Source organism: Amblyomma mixtum, chromosome 4 (assembly GCF_055824585.1).
Source record: "Amblyomma mixtum isolate Tamu chromosome 4, ASM5582458v1, whole genome shotgun sequence".
NCBI classification, from domain to species: domain Eukaryota; kingdom Metazoa; phylum Arthropoda; class Arachnida; order Ixodida; family Ixodidae; genus Amblyomma; species Amblyomma mixtum.
Genome location: NC_143015.1, coordinates 127,787,482 through 127,814,569, shown reverse-complemented (window position 1 = coordinate 127,814,569; position 27,088 = coordinate 127,787,482). Strand labels below are relative to the sequence as shown.

Genomic DNA, 27,088 nt, shown 5'->3' with positions numbered 1-27,088 from the left:
AGATAGAAACACACTATAGCAACAGGTAGAGCAGCGGAGTGCCTAGACGAAAAAAGCTGTGCTAATATACTTGGCTCCAGGAAGCAATTCAAATGTACACGAGCGATAGAAAGAAATGCGAACAGAGTGGAGTCTAGGTACTCAGCTGTTCGCATTTCTGTTCATCACGCTTTTGCTTTGGTGGTAACAAAAAGACTCCAGACACGTCCGTGATGCATCCTCGAACGACTATAACGTCTTTTGCTGGCCACACTGGGAAAAGTGCGCTGAAAAGAAATTCGAACAACGTAGCGCCTCGGCGCCTTGTTGTTCACGTTTCTTTCTATCGAGATAGTACAAATAAAAGACAAGCTACATCCTGAAACAGAATAAGAAATCATCATGGGCTTGCGGATAGAAGTGCATACACAAGCACCTCAGTTGCTTTAAGTCTCGCACAATACTGCATGCCCTTAACCGAGCATTATTACGGGTCTCTTGCAGGTGCTAAATCAAAACGCAATGCTTAAAGTTAGGAGCGCTACATAATGCACATTTTCCCAAGCTCCGCTTGAATAGTGAAGGAGGATATGGTATAGCAAGAAGAATCGTAACGCCTTCAGCAGTACGACTAGCCCGTATCTTCTGCCCTATAAACTTTGCTTCCTAAAGGAAAGTCTTGGGTGTTTTAGTGTCATTGTACGCGATTCGTCTATTTACTGTGTGTCCGGGTATAATTATAGAATAGATAAGAGAGCACACACAACCTGCACAGCTTTCGCCGTGCACAAGCCGTACAGGCATGTTGCGCAAACTTCCTTTTCTTAGCGAATTTTTTGCGCTATTAGGACTCTCGCTAGACATCTGTAGCGATAGCGTGTGTGGGAGAATATACGCTGCAGAAAAGCGAACCAAAGACCCTGCTCATGGATATCGGTTTGCAAAAACCAACAGTCCTGCTACTTAGTGAAGTAAGCGCTGGTTACTGAAAGAAGGAACTATCTAAGAAGAGCTCCGCCGACGGAAGTTTTATGCGGGGTGAAGTACAGGAAAGTATGAAATGGATAAATTAACATACGGAAAGATTGCCTGCTAGACAGCCTACCAGGCTGCTGCGGGTGAAAGTGATAAAGCGTCATGCGAAACAAACTGGCTTGCCGAGAACCGACGCACGATGCGCGAATAAACGAACATGCCTTAAAGCTGACAGAAAACAAATGAGGCCCATTGCTCTGGGGAAACCATAAATTCATATAAACCTCATTAGAACCGCACAGGCTCCAAGAGGCGAGGACGATGGTGGCCACAATTTAATAGCACAAAGATAGCTTAGCTGAATAGCGTCTTGAATATTATGTATGGCCTGCACGAGCAAGGTACAGATACCCATTTCTCTCAGAATTTGGATACGAAGGACAAAGAATTCCACTAAATATTCCAGACAGAAAGACGGACACAAAATTTTTCAGAAAACATGGCGTGCCGAAATCTGCTTGGTTCATTCATCTCGGTGCGACTGCGGCGAGGTGGAGCTGTTTGAAACACCTGGATTCACTTCGCTCGCAGCGACATCCTGATATAAAAAGTAGAGTGGATTCCAAAGCGTCGTTTAACAAGAATTTGGTTGCAGTTTCTTCTCTCTTTTTTTGTTGGGAAACAACACTACGCGAGTCACGGAGCCATTCTGAGGAGCTGACGAAAGGCCATACGGCGCATGCGCGAGGAGAAGTGGCGTCACGCGGCGCACAACTGGCTCGCCGCCGCTGTCGCTGCGCCGGTGACTCAGAGGTGCCGCCGCCGCGCTCGCCAGTTGCGCGTGCGCAGTAGCGGCGCATAGCTAGTGTGCCGGGGCCGCCGCCGCTGCCGCACGCTCTCCATCGCCCCTCTCTCTCGTCTCGTTGCCTTCGCAATCCTCCAGGTTTAACCAGAGCTAAACCACTGCCAATTTTTTTTTCTGCACCACCCCGACCAGACACATTTTAACAAGACGTTTTTCATTCAAGGCTTATGCTTATTCCGCAAGGAAAGCCGGTGATTACCTGGCTGAACTGGGCACAGAACCCGCCACTTTACATTATGGAAGACTGGTGCTGAGACTACTAGGCCACGCCTTGTTTTCTTCCTTGCTGTCTGGGCCACTTTTGCCGCGGGAAGTTTGCACAAGAACTATGGGGCTCAAACAGATGTGCCGTGGGACCACTGCTATATGATACTGTGTCTCACATTTACATACTTTTCGCCCCACTCAGCCGGGCAGAAAACGGTCTTGAGCTGTGGAGCATTTTAAACACTATTACCGCAGGTGGCGCACCAAAGAGGATGACGGAGCATGCGTTCCTCAACGTGCAGTTTCAAGGCGATATCCCACTCCTGCAGTGGTGCGAGTCTCCACTGCGTTACGGCTTGCCTTCGAATAGTTCTGGAAAACTGCTGTGCAGCGTGTATTACTCCGCGCTGAACTTTCGGGACGTCATGATTGCCACCGGGAAGCTTCCTCCCAGTGCTCTGACCGGTGAGTATCTTCAGTGCGACCAGAATGGTAATTACTTTCTTATGCGGTACGTTGCGAAGGGAGGCAGCTGATTGGACCGCTCGTGCCTTAATTAAATTTATGCTTAGATGGTGCATGGTTTTCAAAGAAACTGAGTGCGATCGCCTCATAGAGAGCTAGATAAAATACTACGTCGGCGCACTGAATGATGTCTTGAATACCCAGACGGAGTTTTATAGGCAAAGTTACCGCTGTGAGGGATCCACTGTTGGGACACTGGAGCCGCGTGGAAGAACGCCTCATCGGTCTTCGTTGCACGATTTCTGATGCAAAACAAAGAACTTCTAAATTTAGATGCCTCTGGTCATCTGCTCTGATAACGTCGTTACGAACAATCAGATGAAGTAATTTGTACAAGCAGAGGGAGCACAAGTTTCTCTCTAGTTACAAGAAAATATTTGTATTTGCAGAACAAACATCTTAGGCGCTCGAGAAAAGATATCGATATTTCGAAACTAGCACTCTTTGTGAGCTCTAAGCCTCAACCAGTGTGATGCAAAATTAGCGACTTCAGAAACACAACTAAATTCGAAAGCAACTTATCCTACCGACACGACACATGCGTAACGCAACACAGCTTTCGCGTAACCAATTTCAACATGACTTCTCGGTGTATCTCGAAGGTCTAATACTTTATCCGACGAAACATTACTGACCATTGTCTTCCTTTGATACGAAAAAGAGATGCTTCAGCGCAGTTTCTTGCAGCAATTGCTTTAGCGAAAGTTTCCTTAAGGAAATCAAGAGGAAAATAAAAGCCGAAAAAAAGCTTTCAGAGCCCTTTGCCTTTGTGGCTCTTCGCTAATGCTGCGATTTAGATACCTCTATGCGTGGTGGGGAGGCAAGGAATTCCAACATGGGGCCTCTTAAGTAGTGCTAAAAGTGTGAAAAACTGTTGTTTCAGAAAGTGTGCCAATCTGGTGATAAGATTCCTTTGCTGGAGATATAAACATGACTGAGTACATTTCAGATGTGGATAAATATTTTGCAGCTCATGATTTAGAGAAATTTCAAGAATGAAATCAGAGCAGCGCAGTTTGCGCAACCCGCAGCTGCGTACGACCGGGCTGCTCGTTAACTAAAGGGAAGTGTGATTCAAAACTAATTTATTTTAAGTGTGCTGTAAATAGATTGTGAATGCTAATATTGTGTGCAGTCCATAGTAGGTTCTTCCAAAGAACTTCGCAATGATATATTACCCTCTTGCTGCTCGGCAATCGTGACTATTTTTACTGCGCGAAGCTGGGTGGGCAGAGACGATCAATTTGTACTTAATTTCAGTGAGCTTTAAAAAGTATTTGGAAGTGACAGATCTGCAATATTATAGAGTTCAAGGTAGAAGCTAGGAAGATGCCTTAACATTGGGAGCAGGTCGCCAGGAAGGTGACTGTAACAAAGTGAAGGGTCCGTAAAATACAGAGCTTTGGTAGTAAGTTTACCCAAGAGATAACTAAAAGACAGCTCTCTACCCGCAACGCGTAGACGCTGTGGTGACTTCCGAGTGCCTGCTTGGCCTAGAGTTCTCTGGCCGTGACGCTCAAGGACGCCGGGTCATGGGACTGGTGCCGTCTCAGGGCATTGCTACAGCAGTCGTTGTGGATCCAGAGTTGCTGTGGGAGGTCCCAGATGCCTGGTCATTAGAGGAGGCATCTACGGTCCCCGTGGCATACTCCACTGCTTACTACGCCCTCCTAGTAAGAGGGAACATGCAGCCTGGAGAATCGCTCCTGGTCCACTCCGGCAGCGCCGACGTCGGGCAGGCGGCCATCTCCATAGCCCTCTCTATGGGATGCAACGTATTCACCACCGTTGGTAGGTACCTACACTGAGCAGTTTTATTTATGTATGTCAACAATACCTAATTAAGGGGCCTCTTTTCGGCGCTTTCTCTGTCGTTGGCGAAGTGGGAAGCTCTCGCGCAAGCTGCTATGTCAAGAAGGGAGGTTCATTCATCAGAGGTTCATTGCGTTCATTGTCAAATATTAGGACGTCAATTAGAACGCTCCAAACACGCAATCCTCAGCGGTCTCTGCCAGCCGGAAACATAGAATTCCTTCGTTGTGCTTCTTCTGTGCACAGTCCAATTAGATGCGTTCTCTATGCAAAATACGTTATTTTATGCGTTTAACTTTTTGTGAACTTGGCGTGGAGACTGCAGCTTCGGTCATCACTTTCAGGGGCAGCCGCCTCGTCAAGCTACCTCTAACGCTAGTTGTTTGTGGCTTCTCCCTCCTTACACGAAAAGAAAATAAATGAATTGGATTTTCCGCTTTAAGTTGGCGCTTTGTTACTGCTTCATTTCAACCTCGGACTACTTGTGAAGAGGACTTACTGGAGTCCTTCTGCAAAAGACAAAGGCGAGCGGATAGTGAGAGTAGCTAGGCTTGGTCGTGGGGCTCTCGACATAGCATATTTGTGACGTGCGTTGACATTAGGAATGATACGAAGGTAGCCTTAGGTAAAAGTGCACTGAACATGACGCCGTCAGTGTTCTGTTGTCAGGAAAATCTGAGGCAGTGGTCTCTTTTGCTTTTCTTATATTTGTTCCGCAGAACAAAAGCAGGTTTTCGCCAGAAATATTCGACCACGAAATTGACGCTCTTTTTTCCTGCTGGCATAAAGTTAATAATGCTGAGACTAAATAAAAAATAATCTGCATATCGGAATTAACAGCTGTACAGCCTATCCTCAGGGATTCGCTCTCCAAATAATGCCTAGACATCCTCGTAGGCTGCTTTCAAAAATCGCTCTCGTAGTGTGCTGCCGAAGAAGCAAACATTTGCCACGTTCATTTTGATATAAGAATTGTGAATTTCATCGCCTAATGGAAATGTTACAGTTCAGTACGCGCACAATGCTCACCTTATAATCACTTATAGGCTCTCAAGAGGAAACAGAATTCCTAAAGCGGCGCTTTGAGCAGCTCCTGGATGGGAACATCGCAAGCTCCCGAGACTGTTCTTTTGAAGAACTCGTGCTCCGCCAAACCAACGGTAGAGGTAAGACTGGTGGTGGGGTATCATTTAGACAGAAACAATTTCAAAGTTATATACTGCATTATCATACGGTCCCATTTAACTACACCAAGAGGGATCGAAACGGAGGACTTCGCCCAGACATTGTGAAAAAAGGCGAGAGACCGGGCAAGCTTGGGACCCTAGCCTCAAAAGAAAGAAAAGAAAGCGCCTTCACCTCACTAAGAAACGTATAAAAAGTGCCGAAGTGAAAGTTGTAAGGTTGTAATTAAAATCGCGATTACACTCGTAGAATTCGGGATGACTAGCACTAGTTGGTCTACAGTGGGCTTTTACAAGTGGAGCATTTGTCTGAAATGCTGCTGAAATGCTTGAGCGGAGCGGTTGTATTTGTGCTTTGGGAGGGGTGCAACGCGTGCGTTAAGGTACGACAGATGTGCATAACTTGAGGATCTTTTCTACCGTGCTTGCGGGCAGCGTTCCGAGAGCTTTAATACTAAGTTCCTACCATCGCACGTGTGTGCATCTGGCCTGTCACATACATGCAGGTTCCAATCGCTCCGCTCTGCCTTTATTGCATCTGCAGTCCTCCTGCAGCGTCACCGATGTGCCACGTTGCAGCTTGAGGCGGTATCACAAAGGAAGTAGTGCTACAGCAGACGTCCAGGACGGCATTCTATCGACTTATTTGAGGAAGTGCTATTCAGAGGCTTTTGAAGGCGTTTCGTGGCGTATTTTAAGGCGGAAGCCTCTAATGCCTCATCGTTGTAAGCAGGAGTTGTCGACAGAAATGTCATGCTTTTCAATTGGTCGAAATGGTCGTGACTTCACGTTTGCGCGAATTTCAAACTGGGTCAATTGTACTTCGGCTAGTAACCATGCCACCAATTAAAGGGATGGTATAGTGATGCTCCAAGTAAAATAAATAAATAAAACCGAGTAGGAAATTGGCCGGTTTGGGGAATCGAACCAGGACCTCCGGAACGCGAGACGAGCCCGCTAACCACTCCGCCATGCCAGCTCGATGGTTTGGAATAAACAAAGGCGCGTCTAGTGAATACGGTGTCTTCCTTTTACTCCCATCTTCCACCCTTCCCTTATGGGAGGTTCAGGTGTCCCCCGAGATATGCGAGACAGACACCTTTCCTTTCTTGAAAAACCAATTTACCAACAAACAAGGTGTAGAGCCGTACGGGCGGTAGCGTTCTGTGGACTCTCTGGCATCGTTGCAGGACGCTGTCGTGTTCCACTCTTAGAGGCGAAGCTTAACATCTTAACCACACATCAGTGACACAAGCAGCAACACCGCGCTTAAGGCTTTCGCCTTACCGCACTTTAGGTCAACATAGCGCCCCCCCCCCCCCCCCCCCCCCCCCTGAATTTTTGTACGACCCCACGCCCCACGTAATGCCGATTAAGGTAGCGCCAAAGGTGTTGCACGGGACCGGTGTACGCGGTGTTCACCTAATTGCGGAGAACTAGGCCGTCCCTTACCAACACTTGCTTTCGCTAATCTGCGAAGAAATGTTTGCGCCTGCTGCGGTGGGTCCCGTGGGTGGCGAGTTGATCGAGGGTGTGGCGAGGGCGGTCTGAAACTATGAAAATGGGGTGTGACACGTGTATGAACTACTCCTGATATCGGCTACGGAGTTTCGCTCCAATTTTGGTGGCCGCCGTAGATGCAGCTCACAGGGTAAAGCTCGGTGGGGTTATCCAAAGCGCCCTTTCAACTATCTACGATTGAACATCTGATCAAGAAGCGGAGAATTCTGTTTCCATTTTTTTTTGTCTTTGAAGTCACTGATTGACGTACGAGTGCAGTTGTTTATGTGTGATGTATAGGTGCTATTGAACTCAAACTGTAAAAATCTGCATCGCTGCACGCTATGGTAACTGTGAGGGCGCACGTGACACGTCCAGTTGACAACTTCTGTTGCTTTGATTTTGGTTCATGGGCGGGCCGGGGAAAGCAGCGCAATTTTACCACCACTTGAAACTATTGCAATTTGAGCTCATAATCTGTTTTCATTTTACACTCACAACAGGCGTAGATCTGGTGCTCAACTCGCTGTCCGAAGAAAAGCTGCAGGCTAGCGTGCGGTGCCTGGCATATCACGGCCGCTTCCTGGAGATCGGCAAGTTCGACCTGTCCAAGGATCTTTCGTTGGGAAAGTCCTTGTTCACCAGAGGCATCTCCTTCCACAGCATCGTTCTAGAGAGGCTACACAGCAGCGATCCGTCCACCGAGCAGGACAAGCGTCGCGTCCGAGCACTCGTCCGAGAGGGGATCACCTCTGGCGCTGCGCAGCCACTTCTCACAAAACGGTTCACCCGAGACCAAGCCGAAGAAGCCTTCCGCTTCATGGCTTCCGGCAAGCATATGGGAAAAGTTTTAATTGAAGTAAGCCTCATTTTTGTTTTCTTTTCACGAAATGCATGGCTGTGTTCTGTAATTTTGTTTTTGAAGATCTTGAATGAAACTTTGCCTTGTTTGTTTATTCTGATATAGAAATCCAAACAGTCGATACCTGGAACAGTTCTCATGCATCCGCTCCTTGATTCTGAAATGTTTTTTTTTTCTTGCACCTAGCTCCTGTCGACGGAACGGGGGTGTCTTTGAACGGCTGAATTCAAGATTCGCCATTGCGTATCCGATGTATATTTATAAACTCGTTCTAAATACTGCAAGCAGTAGAAGCAGTTATAAGTGCTGAAATCAAATGAGGAAGTGGTATGTCAGCCGTAATCACGGAAATTAGATAATATGTTATTTTGGACTGCAATCTTTAAATTCTTGGCGCGAGGATGCGCACCGCCCAGACGACACCTAATGAACGCCAGCTTTTGCACGCAGAAGGAACATTCCCTACATTCCCGCTGGTGGGTTGTGGTGCAAGTTATAATTTTTGGATATACCTGCATCACCCATGGCAACATATTTGCATGTGGTTTAGAAGCACAATGTGTCAATACGCACAAAGACTAACAAAAGATTAGGATGAAGACATAAATTAAATAAATAAATAAATATATATTGCTAATATTCAAAGAAATTATAAGAAAATATGTTTCCAGCAAGGCTCAAGAGAACATGATAGACGGAGGACTGGTTATATTATCTTCTGTATGATTCGGCTATTTTAGTCTTAACGGGAAGAAGAAATGAGCAAAAACAGCTATGCGGCAAATAATCACACCTTGAACATATTTGCGTGGTTCGTCAATACCAGTGTCACCATTCATTACAGTTATCATTCAAAACCTTTCAATGATTCTTGAGTGACCTCTCTTACAGGTCTCCTGCTACTTTCTGTGCGCATATATTAAGGTCGCTGCTTGCAGCGAGTGTCTGAAGGCTGCAAATTCAAACTGAAGTCTTTTCGCTGACAGGGCATTCGATGCTAGAAACTCCTTTTGGACGCAGATTTGGAGAGAAGAGAGCACGCGCTTGACGTGTCTCGCTTCTCCTCTCACTGTGGAGGCCGTGGCACGCGCTTACTTCTACGAGCACAAGTCTTACGTCATCGCTGGAGGTCTGGGCGGCCTGGGCTTGGAGCTCGCCGACTGGATGGTGGGACGCGGATGCCGAAGGCTCGTCCTCAGCTCCCGATCGGGAGTGCGGAATGGCTACCAGAAGCTCTGTCTTCGTCGGTGGGAGAAGGATGGGGCTGAGGTCCTCGTGGTCAAAGCGGACGTCACGTCCGACGAAGAAGCTTGCCAGATAATCAGAATGGCCTCGGACATGGGACCCGTTGGCGGCATCTTCAACCTCGCTATGGTAATCATAAACATGCGTTTTACTAATCGCAATGTTCAAGAGCACAAAAGTAAATAGCAGACGGGGTGAACAATTAGTGGCCGATGTTTTTCTCCAGAGAAAACCTCGTTCTATGATATTTTGAAGTCTTAGCTATGTGACTGCAAAATCAATATACTAAATTGCTCTTAATTGCGTAATGATAGCTGTAGCGGGTCTTCAAAATTTCCGTCAGGGTGTCTTGGTGGAAAACACTTCTGCGGCCTAGAGCGCCTGCCGAGTACTTCCGATGAAAAAGGGACGGATGCCTGTCGAATAACACGAACTCGGTGTTATAACATCATCATCATCATCAGCCTGACTACACCCACTGCAGGGCAAAGGCCTCTCCCATGTCTCTCCAATTAACCCCGTCCTTTGTCAGGTGCCGCCACTGTATCCGCGCAAACTTCTTAATCTCATCCGCCACCTAACTTTCTGCCGTCCCCTGCTGCGTTTGCTTTCTCTTGGAATCCACCCCGTTACCCTTAAGGACCAGGGGTTATCTTGCCTTCGCATTACATGCCCTGCCCAAGCCCATTTCTTCTTCTTGATTTCAACTAAGATGTCATTAACCCGCGTTTGTTCCCACACCCACTCCGCCCTCTTCCGATCTCTTAACGTTACACCTATCATTTTCCTTTCCATAGCTCGCTGCTTTGTTCTTAACTTAAGCTGAACCCTCTTTGTTAGCCTCCACGTTTCTGCCCCAGAGGTGAGTACCGGTTAATACAGCTGTTGTATACTCTTCTCTTCAGGGATATTGGTAAGCTACCATTCATAATCTGAGAGAACCTGCCATATGCGCTCCACCCCATTTTTATTCGTCTAGTTATTTCCCACTCATGATCCGGATCTGCGGTCACTACGTGCCCTAAGTAGAGACATTCTCTTACTACTTCCAGCACCTCGGTACCAATTGCGAACTGCTGTTCCCTTGCTAGGCTGTTGAACAGCTGCGTGCAAAGTCGGCCAGCAGAAAAAACTGACACTTCTTTGAAAACTTATGTTATGTCGTGGGCACCATGCCCACCGAAGCGAGTAGGATCTGCATGCAAACTCAGAAACTCCAACTCAACTTATGTAGCGGAAGCGTTTCAATGCATCATGCGGTCATGTAGAATTACCACTGCGGCGAATGTTGCGCTTTAGACTACCTGCAAAAAGTTAGTGTTCGATTTTTTCTGAACGTAATGCGCGATATCATCAGTGATTACAAGTTGCGCTAGTCAGTAATGGTAAGAGTCTTGTCGGCACGGTTCCCTACAGCTGTCTTTGTCGAACATCTTGTCACTTTGGAGGTCCCACCCTCTAGCCATTGCTCTTGATTTTATTAATGGAAGTACCCATTAGTGTGCCCTTCCTACAGGTTGCTGCAAGTGCTGAGGACTAGCGGAATCCTATTGCCCACCATCCCACGAGCGCGTACTACGTGTTTCAAGATATGCTTCGGCGCGGCAGACAAGGACAAAACGTAGAATAACACCACAGAGCGCCAACTAACAACTGATTTTATTGAAACCCGCGTCAACGAATATATGCTTTGCGTTCATCAACGACAAAAGAAAAAGATAACGTGCAGTGAAGACAGCATTAGGCACAAAATGATCAGCACCCATGGCACGTGTGACGCACGAGAACATCGTCATGCCCCAAATCTAATCATTCTGATAGGAATTCTAATTCTCTGTTGAGAAGCATCACTGATGGATTACTCACGCATGTGTTTGTCCCCGAATGAAGGATGACTGCTGCTTCAAAAATTTCTCTTTGAAGCTTGTCTTTTCTGCGGCCTAAAATAACTCTACCGCTGAAGAACGGGAAACAGCCACATTCTTTGCAGTTCGCCGGGAGGTGCTCCCCAGTGTTGTTCTTGAGAGAGTTTGAGTGTTCTCTTAGCCTGTCTTTTATGCACCTGCCGGTTTGTCCAACATAAAACTGACCACAGGTGAACTTAATTTTGTAGATCACGCCTACTGCACATGGATGAAAGGATTTTGATGTGTTTTGCCGCAGACTATTCTTTCTGACTGCACCCTGCCAACCATCGGGCATAGTGTTGACAGTTTATAGGTGCCGTAAAAACCATGCTGACACCATGCTTCGTAGACACCTTTTTAAGGTTGTGTGAAACCTTGTGTATGTATGGAACAACCTTAAATTTCTTTTCTCTTGAAGGTTCCTGTGATGTGGCCGCTCTGCCTGGGTTCTTCAACTTTTTGAATAATGATTCCGCGGCTCGCACCATCAGGGATGACTTGTAGCCGGCCATGCGAAGACGCTCTTGTTTGAGTTGTAAAACTATCGTTAACTTTGTGCTCGCAAGACTTTAGAAGGACGGATTTAAATAGGGAAACCACAAGACCGCGTTTTACAAGTTTTGAATTGCAGGAATTGAAGGGCAATGGAGCCTTCTTACACCGCGGAGATACTGCCAAAAAATGTGCTCTTTGTTATCAAAAGATAGCCTTAAATCCAAAAAATTGAATGCACTGCAAAGATGGCAACTCAGAGGTGAAATGGAGGGAATTAGACACGCTAGAAAAAACAGGCAGAATGTCTCCGGCTATATCTTCAAGAACGTCTGCTTGGAATATCTTTAAAATAACCAAAAAATCATCTACATATCTCAAAACTTTCACGACGCAACCATGTGTTAAATTGAGCGCAAGCTGGCGGTCAAACTTAGCAAGGAATATCTCAGAAAGAACAGGGGCAACACAGGACCCAATGCATATTCCTTTTCTCTGTACATAAAATCCGTTTTCAAACTTGACAATAGTCGACTCAAGGTAAAATTTTAGAAGCTCTAGAAAAGATTCAATGGAGACACCACAAGTGTTCCGAAAGGCAACAGCACCCGACTGTTCTATCAACTCTCTTACAGCAACGAAAAGATCACCGTGCGGAACTGAATCAAAAAGTTCCTCCACATCCGCCGAAAAGGCAGAATTGGCCCTTGGAGCACGTTGCTTGAGAATGTCAACGACACAATTAGAGCTGGAAACTTTGAACGGATCTTCTGGTTTAAGTTGACTCAGATGGGACTGCAAAAACTTGCTGACGAGCAGCAGCCAACTGTCCCGCTCCGTTACAATCGCCCTGAACGAACAAAAGTCTTTGTGGGTTTTGGCGGTAAAAAAGATGGTTAATCCCTCAGGTTTGCATTTAGAATCCTTAGTTGCGAGGGTCTGCAGATTCAGCTCACCCAAGAGAGAGACGGCGGGTTGCTTCACCTTGGACGGCAGAAGATTAGTTTTCTTGAAGTTCTTGTTGACGGCCTCTCTGGCTTTTTCGTCGAAGAGCGCTCGAGGAAGGACAGTGAACCCTGCTTCTTTGTTATGCGAAGCATATTACTAGAGCTACACTACGGCCCGTCGAGCGCGGCGGTGGAGCTGCCACTGACCTTTAGCGTGACCACGTGACACCACGTGACAACAAGACGTCACAGCAGAGGAGAGATGGGCTGCCGGCTCGCGCGGTCGGCCGCGGCGGTGTAGGCTCCACATCAGAGGCGCTGCAGCTGACCACGTGACAACATGACGTCACAGCAGAGGAGAGTTGGGCTGCCGGCTCGCGCGGTCGGCCGCGGCGGTGGAGGCTCCACATCAGAGGCGCTGCAGCTGACCACGTGACGCTACAGCAGCGGTATAAAGCTCAGCTTGCCTCGCTCTCCAGGCACTTACGAGGCGGCCAGGTGTTGGGATACCGCCTAGAAGCAGGGCTGATTTGAACGAGAAGCGAAAGCTTCAGCGTGCCACAGAGACCGATGAACAGCGGGATGAACGTCAACCAAGGAAAGCCATGTATTACCAAGCCTAGCCATCAATATGCTTCGCATCTGACTAGGCTTAACCTTAGCTAAGCCTCAGCCATTTTTTGCCACGTGCAGAGAAAGGTTGTTTTCACGAAAGTGGTCGGTGACATGACGCAAAACCGTCCAACCACCAGAACACTTTTTGAAGTTCCTGCTCAAGCTGTCACCCCTTCAAAAAGACACCGGGATCGTTCCTCTGTGGGTGCCTTATCTGCCACCTTGTGCACCGCCGCTAGCAGTTCGAGCTTGTCCGCTGTAGGCTGAAGGGAGAATTTTGGTCCATGCTGTAGTACACTCTCTACTTCATCTCGGAGGGAGGCACCACCGAGGTAGGAAACCGGCACGATGCCAAGGCCCTTTCTTGTCTCCTTCCTCGGTAGGTGTGGTCGCAGGGTACTCCACAGGAATTCGGCCGACGCTCTCGTAAGGTTGCGGTAATTCAGCCACAGTTGCATGCCTGATGCCCCGAGTCCTTTCCATTGAAGGCACAACACTCTCAGCCAGTCCTCAAAGAGTCTCTCCTGCCTCCAGCATTCCGCCTTCAAAATCTTGCAAATTCTTCTGCAGTGACCAAGGGATGGCCTTAGCACGCCAAACACTACGTGCCACACATCTGCGCCTACTCTCGCGTTTTGTTAAAAATCAAACGTCGCCTCTATATAAATACCGACTGCGCCTGTTATATTCTGTAAGGGTCCACGACTAAGTGCTGTAGTTTGCCTCGTACATAGCTACTTCAAACGAGATCGATCCTCGCCAGACTATCTAGTCCCTAGTCCATTATGGTGAGCGGAGCCATACCAACCTAACCATACTATATTAAACGCTGCTTTTAAAGAAAATTTTTAGGGCCTAATATGTTGTTGATTATATATGTTTTGCACTATTCTTATTTACCACTCTGAACTATATGAGTTTATCACGATGATATATGGTTTACCTCTAGTGTGTTTTAGGGCAATCTCCCAAGGTGGAGAAGATATGTAGTTAGCGACCCATTTCACATTAGCCTCCACCCAAGCGCAGCCACACGGCTACAAAGCAAAGATATGCAGCATTCGCACACGCCCCGCCGCTGAATCAAAGATTGTTCCGCTCCGCGTTCTGATACCTTATACGGAGCAGTCGCTGTACCTTCCGAGGTAACCACAAACGCTGCCAGGTAGCAGGGCGCAGGCCTAATTGATCAAGAACCCGAAACGGGGGCTCTGTTAGTTATATGTTATGTATGAAAATCCCCAAAGGTGGCCTAAATTTGCGCTAAGAGAGCAGTTACTCATTAGTATCCACCGAAGCGCTGGCATACGGCTACAAACCACATCACCACATCACTTCCACAAACCACAAACCACATCACTTCCGCTTCGAATTGGTCAATTCGGCCTCGCCCCGCTACCTGTTACCGTTCCTTGTAGGTTGAGTTGGTAGAGTGAGTGCCCCAGATAAGCAGTAGTCTCGGGTTAGTACCCTGGGCAAGGACGAATTGTGAGTCTACTCTGACACTTATGCATCAGCTGTATAACTGTTTTGGAGCCGTATGGCTGCACTCCGCTTGTAGATGTTGTTTTTGTAGATGTATTGATCTCAGTGATTAATTGCTGCCTTGTTATTCACCCTGATGTCCGTACATCTGGTCGACAGCAAATGAAAAGTGTCAAGCCGAGCTACACTTTGTGGTCTACTGTGTCGTCATTGCGTCGTTACCTCTATAAGCGCTATTCGCTCTACAATGGAATAACAAAGATTCTAGGTCAGTTTTGAGCCTTATAATAATGATAATTTTCTTCTGAATTCCTTTGATTTAACCTAATTCGTTTCTTCCAAGTCCTCCAGATATTCTACATCTATGAAAAGAAGAAGAGAACTTGAATTCAGCGCTTCAAATTGTCACTCTGTCTGCAGGTTCTAAGCGTAGCCTTGTTTGAACACCAGACTGCTGAGTCGTTCGAGCGTGTGTGCAAGCCCAAAGTGGACGGCACCCGGCTACTGGACGAGCTGTCACGCAAGCTCTGTCCCGAGCTGGACCACTTCGTCGTCTTCTCGTCTATGTCGTGCGGCCGTGGCGTCGTCGGACAGACCAACTATGCATATGCCAATTCTGTGATGGAGCGCATCTGTGAACAACGAGTCGCCCACGGTTTGCCTGGTGAGGATCTCCTCTCGGAAACTTCGTGCGCTACTAGAGCTTAGTTGCAGGTCAGCTAAAAAGGCTAGTTGTGCAAAGGTAGAAACCGGTCCCCAGTGACGTTACCATCGTTCATATGACTGACCTGTCACGTTACTCATTGTCATCAGTCAGATTGTGGCTCCTATGACTATCTGTCTCATCACCAATTCTAAGCGTGTCAGATGGCCTTCAAACCAGTTATATATGACCACGTGATTCCCTATACAAACACTACTTCCTTGCCTCTTTTACAGGTGATTCTAAATTTCTTGTCAAGTTGCTTCACCAGCCTTTCAAATTTTAGACGCGAAATGGGTTTGGGGGCCTTAGGTTAGTTCGAAAGCGGGAAGAAAGAAGAAAGAAGAAATCACCTGGAGATAATTCTAAAGCGTGTTTCTGCCTCTCCGCCAGCCAAAATATCACAAGGTTGTGTAGGTTAATTACACACTAAAGACGGCCTGCTTTGCTGGCCAGTTTGAGGAAGCACTGTTCAGCCCTGAGGCTCTTCTTTAGACCACTGATCATCAATCGTGAAAAGTGGTGAGTAACCCGTCATCTACTATTCGTGGGAAGCTGAGTGCGAGTTACGTTACATGTGACACTGTGGTGCTTGTCCAGAAAAGAGATTTCTCAGAACAATACAAATGTAAGCACGCGACTGAATTTCTTTTCACTCCTCAGTGTGGTGGCCCTGATTTAAAAAAACACGAAGAATCATGTGTAACTCGACACGAAAGCACTGCACCATGCTTTAGTACGATCGTCTTTCGAATTGGTTCTTAGCAAGACAATCTGGGACATGAGCATTCTTTGGTATTTCACGAGAGAAAAGTAACTTATAGCTTTTTACGCTTAAACTTCGGTGGAAATGACATTAGCTTCTAAATTGAGCTTACAATGGGAATTAGTTAAAGGTCTGCACTGGCACAGACGCTTTTCAGTTGCCTCTCTTTAAAAGGCTTGGGCTTTGATGCCTCTTTTTAAAAGGCTTGGGCTATGATTCCTGCCGACCTCTGATTATATTTCCTTCAATCGTTGGCGTGATTCATCGCACTAACCTAGGGCTTGCAACATTATAAAAGTGCCTGACCGAAAATGGCCGGCTTGCATCCAGAAAAGAGGAGATAGTAATTTGAAGTGAAGTAGGAAATACAGAAATAAACACAGTTTCTTATAGTTTTCTGCATTTTTCTAAAATGAGAGTCGCAAGAATATTCCCAGGGCTCCTCTGGACACCTGGCGTTTTCAATAGTTTGGTCCCGTTTTAGTGATCTTGGGAGTGCTTCATCTACCTGACGCTAGTGATGGAGGCGCCGAGGTTTGAGTTTAAAGAGCAGTGCAGCAGACTATATGACGACGTCTAGGTTACAGTCTGCATTTCGAAAAATGCTGGGGTCGTTTTTGACGTTGCTGCCCAATTAAACAGCCTTCCTGTGTCCCTGGCAGTGCGCACAGATAGGACAGTGCTCAAAGCGGATGATCGAGTTGCCGAAATGACGTGCATTAGCATACTCAAGGTTTGCTAAGAATTGCAGCTTACGTAGAGGGCACACACTGCTATTTTAAAGAAAAATTGTTGAGAGAACATTCATAACAGCAACTGGAGTGGTAGTCTCAGTGATGGCTGCGAACTTGACAATGCAGGCGTTGGAAGCGAAGATCACTTCAGCTGTTTATGAATGGGCCCAATGCATTCCTGTGGAACATGGATGGTTGCTTTGTCATACCGAAGAAATCCTTCGTGGAGCAATTTCTCTATTCATCCGGCCTTCAATGTAACATTGGAACAAGAAACATGCGGCGGCCTTGCTTCTTGTTGTCCGAGTGAAGTGGTCAGGGCATCAGGTATTAATCTCTGTGAGCACGAGACTCCTTCACATTGAATGCTATCTAAATTGGAGATAATATAATGCAAAATCATACTTAGCAACCACTATCTTCAGTTTTCTATGGAGAGCTAAGGCGATCTGCTCCTCAGAGATCGAGCGAACGCTACACGAAGAAGCCGTCCTGATTAATCTGAACTATAACATAATTACTGCACTACTGAAGGGCACGAGCAACACTGAACGCAAAAAGCACACATCCATTCGTTCCCGTGAGTAGCACAGAAACTCAACCAGTTAAACACTCAGGTAAAAACTCAGTTAAACACGGAAACTCAACCAGGCCCATTTGCAGCTTTAGTAATCTCTAATCTCAACGGTGACATGAAGAAGCTTATCCGACAGGTGTTCCGAGAAGTTACCAGAGAGCATAAAGTCAGGACACTACCGAGGGATAAATCTTCGGTAACCCTCCGGCGCTTCATACTTCGGCCGAAAGCGCGTGCACCAAGAAAACGACCGCGTGGTATCGTCTGGAAGAACCTTTGTGCTGACGTCCACCGCCTAAGTCGGCGAATAAAAACTTCTCAGTACTTCGCCAGCACAGGCACGATGAAGAAATCATTACGATCCACGATCCTTCCAAAGACATTAGAACATCACACCGAATTTGAGAACGCCAGTATCATTGGCACTAAGGCCGACCCTATTGAAGCGACATCTTTTAGAGTCCTAGCACATACAAAACACTTTCGCAAATGTTAACTGATCATAAACCTGTCTTCCATAACCGGAAATACATGGTATTCGATACGGCATGAAATCCGCACCAAGCAGTCTCGCCAACACACATTCTTCGCACGCTCACAACCGCGACTGAAACCACGGCGACGCCTTTCCCGGACCTGTCCTTGTTTCCCGGTCCGGATGCCTTTCTCGGACCGGACCTTCGGAACACAATAGTTTAAAAGCACAAAGGTATCTTGCCCAATCCAGTAAACCCTGAGAAGGACGCAGAGACGTCCCCAAAATATCAGCTCTCTCCTCAGGAGGTTTTGGACGGAGTGTCAGGATGATTTCTCTCTAATTCGCCTCCTCACCAGGCTCATCTCTGCTCACTGTTGAGGTTCTCAATATTAACAGCTTCCTTTGACTGGTCAATAATTACCTACGATCTAATTTTTTTGCTATGCCATTTTTATTCTCCTTCCAGGGCTCGCTATTCAATGGGGCCCCATTGGCGAGGTGGGCATTCTGCACGAGTTGGTGGGCGCGGACGTGGATTTCGATGGCTGCGCCCCGCAAAGAATTAGCTCTTGCATGGAAGTGCTGGATCATTTACTGAACCAGAGCGAGCCAGTTGTGTCAAGCTTGGTCAAGGCGGAACCCTCCGCGGAGCATGGAGAGAAAGTGCCAAAAAAAAGGGATCTTGAGCACACCGTGGCGCACATCTTTGGTAAGTGACCACTCGCACTTTCAGAACGGGGAATTCATGTGCTTTAGCTTTTTGAACCAGTCCCGGTTCAAGTGTACCTCGCACTATTTTAAACGTAAATCTTGTATAACACAGCATCTGTGCCATTGAACACGATTTGAAAGGGCGTATGGACATCAGTGTTTTAGTAGCTGGAACATTTATGTATCACCCGGTGTTGTATAACCTCTTCATTTCAAGCATGATATGAGCGAGAGAACATCTTTTGCCGGGCGTATTATCCTTCATTGAACTTTATTTATGTGGAAAGCGTTTCCGATGCCCTTTCTTCTAACGCTCCCGTCATTTTAGCATGCGAATATGCACAATGCTGCTCCACCTCTGCTTTGATGTAGGCGTCAAGGATCCATCGACCGTTAACCCAAATATGACCCTCAGCGAGCTGGGTATGGACTCCCTAATGGGCGTCGAGGTGCGGCGTGCATTGGAGAGAGACTACGGCCTTACCTTGTCCGTGTTGGAGATCCGGCATCTTACCTTCGCTCGGCTTCGGGAGATGGATGGAGTTCTTGGGGAGAGCACGGCAGGAAGGGATATCACAGCTGCGGGACCACCATTTCACAGTGAGTGTCACACTAGCGCATTTGCGGGATACTCGTGAGATTCCCACCTATCGTCGCGACGATAGCTTCAAAGCTGTCGAAGAACGAAATATACCCTAGATGTCTACTCTATCCTCCAAAAGACTTGTTCGGGGAGAGTGTACACGTTTCGGTTGCCTTTTGCCAGCGCCGATGAGTAGCAGTAGTTATGGGATGAGACATAAATAGTTCTCAAAAAGCTTTCAACGTCCACAGAGTGAAATGTCATGTGACATGTTGCACTGAAGACGTGAACATTTTCCAACTTAATGTTTCGCAGACAGGCTGTTTAATGCGCTTTTTACGTACGACTTCCTGTCAAATGCTCAACATCTTTCGAATAAAATTTTCGCAAAGAAATCTTCCCCTGCTCGTAGAAGATGAAGATACAGTACTCGGGCCCATTAAGAAAACTTAATAATTAAGAAATTTGTTAATAAAGGAGCAACTTATCCACGAAAAAGTTCGCTACAAAAAAAATTCAATGCAGATGGACTTTGGCAGTTGTTCCGCAGCTCCTGTTGTAAGTGCTAGCCACGATAAATGATATCTTTTGCATCAAAGCTACTATGCCACAGCCAAAAAATAATTAGAATAGAGAGTGACAATCTTCTCTATTTGAACACATTGGAATAAATGCGGACAGCAATGGTTATCTATCATTTTTTGCACTTTTTCTTAGGTGGTTGACGAAGACGGAGCAGAGCGGCCAGCACCCAACACCGCTCACGGCTTCATCCTGTTTCCTGAAGAGCGACAATCAGCATCCATCATCAAATCATCTTGTCTAGCGTTGATGCATACTCATCAAGAAGCAGTCGTACCGGCAAATAAAAACGTGGAAGCAAAAGAAGCATCGCCGGTGATTTTAAACGTCAGCGTGCAATCCACCCATACAATTTGCATTCGAGTACAGTTTACTCTGTTTTTCCTTATCTTAAAAATTCATGGCAGATTTACCTGGCCAAAAATCTTTTCCAGTTGAAACTGAAATTTGTTCCTCAACAAAAGAATGTTGCGAGAAAGCCAGGCAATGAGCTGCAAAAAACAGCTCGAGGAGCCCTCATCTCCTTGCACACACAGCAGCACAACAGCATGCGACGAAGGCGGTACACATATCCAGGCCAAGCTGCATCGATTGAGAGAGCAAAAAGAAAAAAAGAAAACGAAATCGAAGCAAGGGAGAAAAACAAAGCAAAGTACATTATCAAACATGGCACCCAATTCCTTTGATAAGATTGTGGATATGTCATTGCTAGTCCCCGTAAAGATCTGATTTAAAACCGTCGGTAATGGATGCTTTAACACCTCTTTTCTGTAGTTTCTTTCGCATTAGATAGCATTCCAGGGTTCGAACTATCACATTGTTTAATGTTTCCTTAAAATAACTTCGCAGTATACAGAATTTATTTTAATCAAAACACTCTGCTTTTTAACATACTAGGGTCCTGGGGAAAACCATTTAGAGAAGTACCTATTAATGAACAGTTTCCTGAAGCGCTCTTCGTTCAAACTGTATTTCACTACATATGTTGACGGAGCTAACCGAAGGAATGAGACGCCTCATCGGGATATGCATACCATGCCACCTCAAAACGCACGCTATGTAACAAATCATGCCGGAATTGAACAGTACAACGGGCTGAGACGTTTTCTCAAATATTCTAGAAACATATAGGCACGAATTCGGCTTTTGCAAACTTATTGTGGTTTTAAGACTGCTGTTTTGTTAGTATTTTTAAAGCACGCTTTTACACCTCTTCCAACTCAGGTCACCTGGCCCGCCCACTAACTTCCGCTTAGTGTTCACGCGTCACTGTGCGTCGGCATAATTTGGAGCAAAGCTCTTGCATAGAAGTAGTGCTGCCATTTCAAATATACCTTGGATGCTTTGACAGATGATGAAATGAGTGACGCAATGAAATGGCACTTTCCCAAGAGCATGCGGAGCCCCTTTCCGTCGCTGAGGCAACGAAAATTGTGCCGTTAATCACATCTGCTGATAAAGAGCCTTGCTTAGTTTGCTAAGCTTGCTTTACCAATGACGAACGGCGCAATAAACTTGCTAAAGTTGGTCTTCTGCTCTAGATTCTCCCACATCTTTTGACATTGCGGCCACGCGTAAATTTTTGTCGGTGTGTTTCTTCTGTACAATAAGCGTTGAGTCAGACATTAGAAAGGGATCCGTGAAGGGTACGACAAAGTTTCCTTTTTCTGAGATAGACAAATATGTGCAGTACAGGCCTGCATGTGCAGCGTGTGTCGTTTATAATCGTATGATAGGCGACCTACGGCCAAAGTGTGCAGTGAGCTTGTCGAAAGCATGTTTTTGCTGCAAATGCCCTTGGAAGCACTGATAAGCTTTCCACGTGTAGGTTTTTCCCCGTACATTTCCTGTGCCGGAAACGTTGAAGCGACCACCGAAAGAGCAACTGTCCTGAGGGGCGAAAAGCATGTTTTCCTTCGCGCGAAAAAGGCGCATGATTTAAATGCGTAAAAGCAAAGACTGTAACCGAGATAGTGGGATTGGTGTGCCGCGGCGAAACTGCCCCCTTTTTTTACTGAATGTGACTTTCTTATTTTGCTATAGATGCTTTGCTTACGAGCGCTGACACCAAAGAAACAAACGCAGGGTAATGACATCCAAATGGGCTTGGGCAGGGCATGTAATGCGAAGGCAAGATAACTGTTTGTCTTCAAGTGTAGAGGAATGGATTCCGAGAGAAGGCAAGCGTAGCAGAGGGCGGCAGAGCGTTTGGTGGGCGGCTGAGTATAAGAAATTTGTGGAAATAGGGTGGCCGCAACTGGCAAAGCACGGGGTTAATTGGAGAGACACGGGAGATGCCTTTGCCCTGCTCTGGGTGCAGTCAGGCTGATGAGGAGGATGATGCTTCCAAAAAGAACTGAATGACTAGGCATCGGCGAGATAGCCCAGGTAAGTTTAAACCTAAAGAACTTTCGAGATATGGCGTACAAAATAGCCTCTATAGCCTCGAACTGTGTAGAAACGCTCGGCATGGGGGCAACTATTAAAGATAAATGTGGCCGGATCTCTCGTCCCAAAGTGATAAAACCGCGTGCAGGCCGCCCTGAGCATGAACAAATAAGGATTGCAAAGTTGTCCGGCAATAATACTGGTAATTCTTGAGTACCTGAGTATGTAGTTTATATGAGGTATACGGATGACAATATTTAATTTGTATGTCATCATTGCCAGTTCTCGTCAAGGCGATATGAACTCGCAGAAGAGTTGAAATCTGGGTTAGTTGGTACATACTTAAGAAAAACCAGCCAAAAAGACGGGGACAAAGGAGAGACGAGGCACACACACCGACTGGACTATCAACTGTGCTTTATTGAAAAACAGCCAGCCTCCCAGGTAATAAGCAGGTGAGCTCATAGTACTTTATCAGCCATCCACCAAGAAAAATGATGAAAAAAACTTTTATCACCAGGAATAATTTCTGCACAATGGTGTAGATAATCTATGAAGAGAATTTACGTACTCACTGAGCATACACAATCTAACTGAATTGATTGTATTATTTTCTATCCCGCCCTATTCAGTTGAAATGTATATTATCGCACGGGTGCTTGAGCAACTCATGAAATTGCTTAAGCAACGATTAAATTGCCGTTTTTTTATGCTCTGTTAGGAACGTTATCGCCGTTTATAGCTTCTTCCATACACTGATTTCTTTCAATAATAAAAATAATAATTCTTTATAATCAGTGTTTTCCAACAAAACAATTCATAACAAATTAGCAGGAAAGATCAACACCTGAAAGCTTGCCGGGCTAATAAGATGACAAAGCTGAGGAGGTTGACTATGTCAATTACTGACATCAAAAGAACCTATCGATGGGCGAATGGGAAGACGAATTTCCTTGCCCCAATATGACGTGAGAAAAGCCGTAACTCGTATGAAAAATTGGACACCAAGCAACTTCTCTCCCTAATAAACAGGAAGGTAGCTCAAACAATATGGTGCCAATGACTGTGTTTTATGCGTAGCATATTGCAATCACTCAGTTCAGCCCTTGGGCGCGGCCGGGCAGTCACCAGACCACGTGACGTGAGTCACGTGGTTTGGTGACGTCACGTCAGGTGGTTTGGTGTCGTCACGTCACGTCGTTTGGTAACGTCACGTCACCACGTGACGTGACGTTACCAAACGACGTAAAAAAATATTTAAAAAAGAAAAAAGAGAAAAAAAAATACAAGAAAAAAGACGACTGAGTATGGTGGCGGTTGCAACCGCCCCGTTTCAAATGGGGCGCTCCTATCCATCCATCCATCCATCCATCCATACGTCACGGAGGAAAAGCTGCTGAGAAAATCGAGTGCCGCCAAGGAATACCTCGCGCAAAAAGACCGCGCAATATGCAACGCATTCTTGGCTTAACCAAGCTAAGCCTGGGCATTTTTTATACCGGTTGTACGTCGTACCTCAAGCTGAACGAACGGCGCCGTCTAGATAACACTGGGCGTAAGCGATTTGTGCTTGGTTCTGTGTAACCGAAATCAGGTTACCCGAGCAATGTGCCCTGTACACTGTGCCCACAGTGCAAATCGGAGCACTGTGCACTGTGTGCCTAACTTTGGTACCAGGAGTCTTAGTCAGGCTTTCATCCTTTACCTCCGGCTTCATATCCTCTGTAGAGAGAAACGAAATAGTGAAAGAAGAATTCCAAACCTCGTTGTCATCTACTTGTCAAACTGTGATGGCACTCAACCTTCCAAACTAAAACGCCTGAAACACAGCCAACCATCTCTAACACGACAGTAACCCTCACATGCGGTCATGTTTGTTCCATAGCGCTCTGTATGCGTCTCGGGGACCAAGCAAAGTGTTACGAAAGCGATAGACAGTGAACATAGCCAATAAATAAGAAAAAAGAAATTGCAATGAGTGGGAATCTATTAAGCACTGTTCTTGAGGTAATTCCTTAAATTAGCATAATATTTTGGGGAAGCGCCGAAAAGCGACGAATACGCAAGCTGCACACGGACACTCTGGTAAGTAAATGCATGCCTTTCCCTGTTCACGTTGAGAGGTAGTGCTTTCCGTAACATAAATGTGTTCCCAATCAGCACGAGAAGCGACTCTCGGCAATAGCCGCTTCGAAAAGTGGTGTGAACAACAGGGTACTTATTAGGGGAACGTGATATAGAATGCTTACATGTCTTGGATGTTGTTAACGAAGTACCCGCACAGTTCTACAAGGTACATTTAATGATTAAAATTTCATCACACTTGGCATTTATCAGTTCATGAAACATTTGACCCACAGCCATAGGTGGAAGAATCTTCATTGCCCTCTTAGTAATGGACGTTGTGGTAAAACTGCAGCAGCAGTTTAATCAGGTATGAAAAAAATTCCTAATAATGACTCCAACCGGCTGTCTCTCTTGCATTGCCCGACCCAGGCACTGCGATATGCTATTTTCCAATTGTTATTGACAAATATGGTTTGAGTAATGCAACTTACGGAATAATTTTATAATATACAGATAGCTATCCTATATTGGGGAGACTCAAAAAAGCGTTCAGAAGAGCTCAGCTGAGGGCATTCCGCTTATGCAGATAAGAGAAGTGCCTTGAACAAAAAAATAAAACACAACGAACGTGAGTAGACATTGGATATCTGTGTACATGTCGCTGCATCAGAAGAACGCAAAGAAAACTGCCCACGTGCAGTGGTATGCTAAAATTTTCAACCAACCAATGAATGCAGCCGCTTCAACAGTACATGCAACATGGCGCTTCGCTAGAGCTGTCATAAAGGGTGTTTCACCTGAGGCTTTACGTAATTTTTAAAAATAGACTTTAAGTTCGAAGAGCACTTTTTTCCGGCACATCATTGCGGCCGGTGTAGTACGACAGAATACAGCCATGACCTACTGATTATAAGGTTGATTAACTAATACTGAATCTTTAACTGTCTTAAGTATTACTGTTATATTTTACTTTTATTTACAATACCCTTAAGGGCCCTCGTTTGAGGATATTAAATACTGGGGGGGGGGGGGGAGGGGGGGGCGATGCAAAAATGAAAACACGGCACAGGCAATTGAAACAAAATAGATGTAATAACGAAGTATGGAATAAAGCCAGTAATGTACACAAATATGCGCCAAAATTAATCAATCTCTTCAATTATTGAGAGGCGTGCAGCCAAATTCTGGCGCATGTATCGCACTGAAATGCATGCGCTTTCGAGGAACTTGCAGGCAAAGCAACCTCTTCAGTGCTCGTAATTCGCCTAAGTACCCAAAATATTGTTGGAGCGCTGCACGGCGGCTAAAGGCATTTTTGAAAATCTAAAAACCGATGTGGATATAACTGTGGGCTGTACGCCCCGCAATGATAAAAAAGCCTAACTGTAATAGTTAAAGCGTAACTATGTAGTATTAGTTGACTAGCCAGCTAGTTAGCACATCTGTGATGTACTACGTCGCTGTCAATGTTAACCTGAAAAATATTTCTTCTATTTCAAAAAGCCTATTTTAAAATATTTTCGTTAAATCTTAGGCGAAACATCCTGTACACTAAAATTGCTTCTAGGGATGTACACAGGGCAAAACGAATGTCTAGAACTACCGAACTGTGTGTTCCGCAGCTCCTAAAGTCGCTGCGGCCAGGAAGGGAAAATACGAGGGGGGACCCAAAAGAAACCGGATTTTTTGTATAAAAACTTTATTTATTAACTCTTGCACAAAATTCCTTCAGACACCTTCAAAGTATTCTCCATGAAATGCGATGCACTTGTCAAGTCTTTTTTCCCACTGTTTGAAGGATCTCTGGAACTCTTCAACATTGATATCATCCAGTGACCTTTGCGAAGCTGTTTGTACGGCCTCCTCATCACCAAAACACTTCCGTTTTAGACTTTTCTTCATTCTCGTAAAGAGAAAAAGTCGCACGGGGCTAGGTCTGGTGAATATGGAGGGTGGGGAACGACAGTCCATCCCCGAAAGGCCAAATAGGGGGTCACTCGTAAGGCCGTGTGTGCGGGGCCGTTGTCGCGATGAAGGATCCAGTCACCTCATCGCCAACGTTCCTTGCGTTTCCTCCGCACATCATCTCGCAGACGTCTTAGAGCTTCCAAATAGAAGTGCTGGTTAACAGTCTGGCCAGGGGGAACAAATTCTTGGTGCACAATTCCACGGACATCACAAAAGACAATGATTACTGTTTTCACAATCGACATCAACTGCTTTGCTTTTTTTTGGTCTCGGAGAGTTGGGAGGCTTCCACTGGCTTGACGCTTGCTTAGTTTCTGGGTCATTCCCCTAACACCAACTCTCAACACCTGTAATGACTTTAGTCAAGAAGTTTGGATCGCTTTCAATCTCTTTTTTTAAATCACGACTCAAATTTAATCGAATGTTCTTTTGATCCTGTGTGAGAATGCGAGGAAGAAATTTAGCGGAAACACGTCTCATTTGCAACTGCTCAGTCAAAACTCGCTGACACGAGCTCCAACTCACCCCTGTCTCTTCTGAAATTTGGCCGATCGTGAAACGACGATCTTTGTTCATTTTTTTACGGATTTTTTCAACGTTTTCATCATTTCGAGACGTTGAAGGACGCCCAGAACGAGCATGGTCTTCGACACTCATCTCACCACGTTTGAAGCGCCCAAGCCACTCGAAAACTTGTGTGCGGCTCATAACATCCTCTTTAAAAGCCTGTTGCAACATTTGGTAACCTTCCGTTGCCGATTTTTCAAGCAGGAAACAAAACTTCAAACACAGTCTCTGTTCTTTTAAATTTGCCATAAAGATTTCGCAGCCGGAACAAAATAACTGCAAGCGAAACACAACACTACGCTCAAATGTTTGCCTACAAATTTATGTCGTCTGCACATCTGTTTCGTGAAGGTCTCTACGAACC

At 45.9% G+C, this 27,088-nt stretch overlaps 1 protein-coding gene across 1 annotated transcript in view; it reads left to right on the top strand.

The window, feature by feature from the left end:
• Positions 1-26,025, top strand: part of LOC149348184 (fatty acid synthase-like) — a 58,234-nt gene extending 32,209 nt beyond the window's left edge. Inside the window, exons 17-25 of the mRNA XM_089541699.1 lie at positions 2,282-2,491; positions 4,013-4,342; positions 5,410-5,529; positions 7,551-7,906; positions 8,930-9,283; positions 15,021-15,264; positions 18,325-18,567; positions 18,942-19,169; positions 25,988-26,025. Coding sequence (XP_089397825.1) covers positions 2,282-2,491; positions 4,013-4,342; positions 5,410-5,529; positions 7,551-7,906; positions 8,930-9,283; positions 15,021-15,264; positions 18,325-18,567; positions 18,942-19,169; positions 25,988-26,025 — 2,123 coding nt within the window. The remainder of the gene's footprint in view (positions 1-2,281; positions 2,492-4,012; positions 4,343-5,409; positions 5,530-7,550; positions 7,907-8,929; positions 9,284-15,020; positions 15,265-18,324; positions 18,568-18,941; positions 19,170-25,987) is intronic.
• Positions 26,026-27,088: the final 1,063 nt, after the last annotated feature.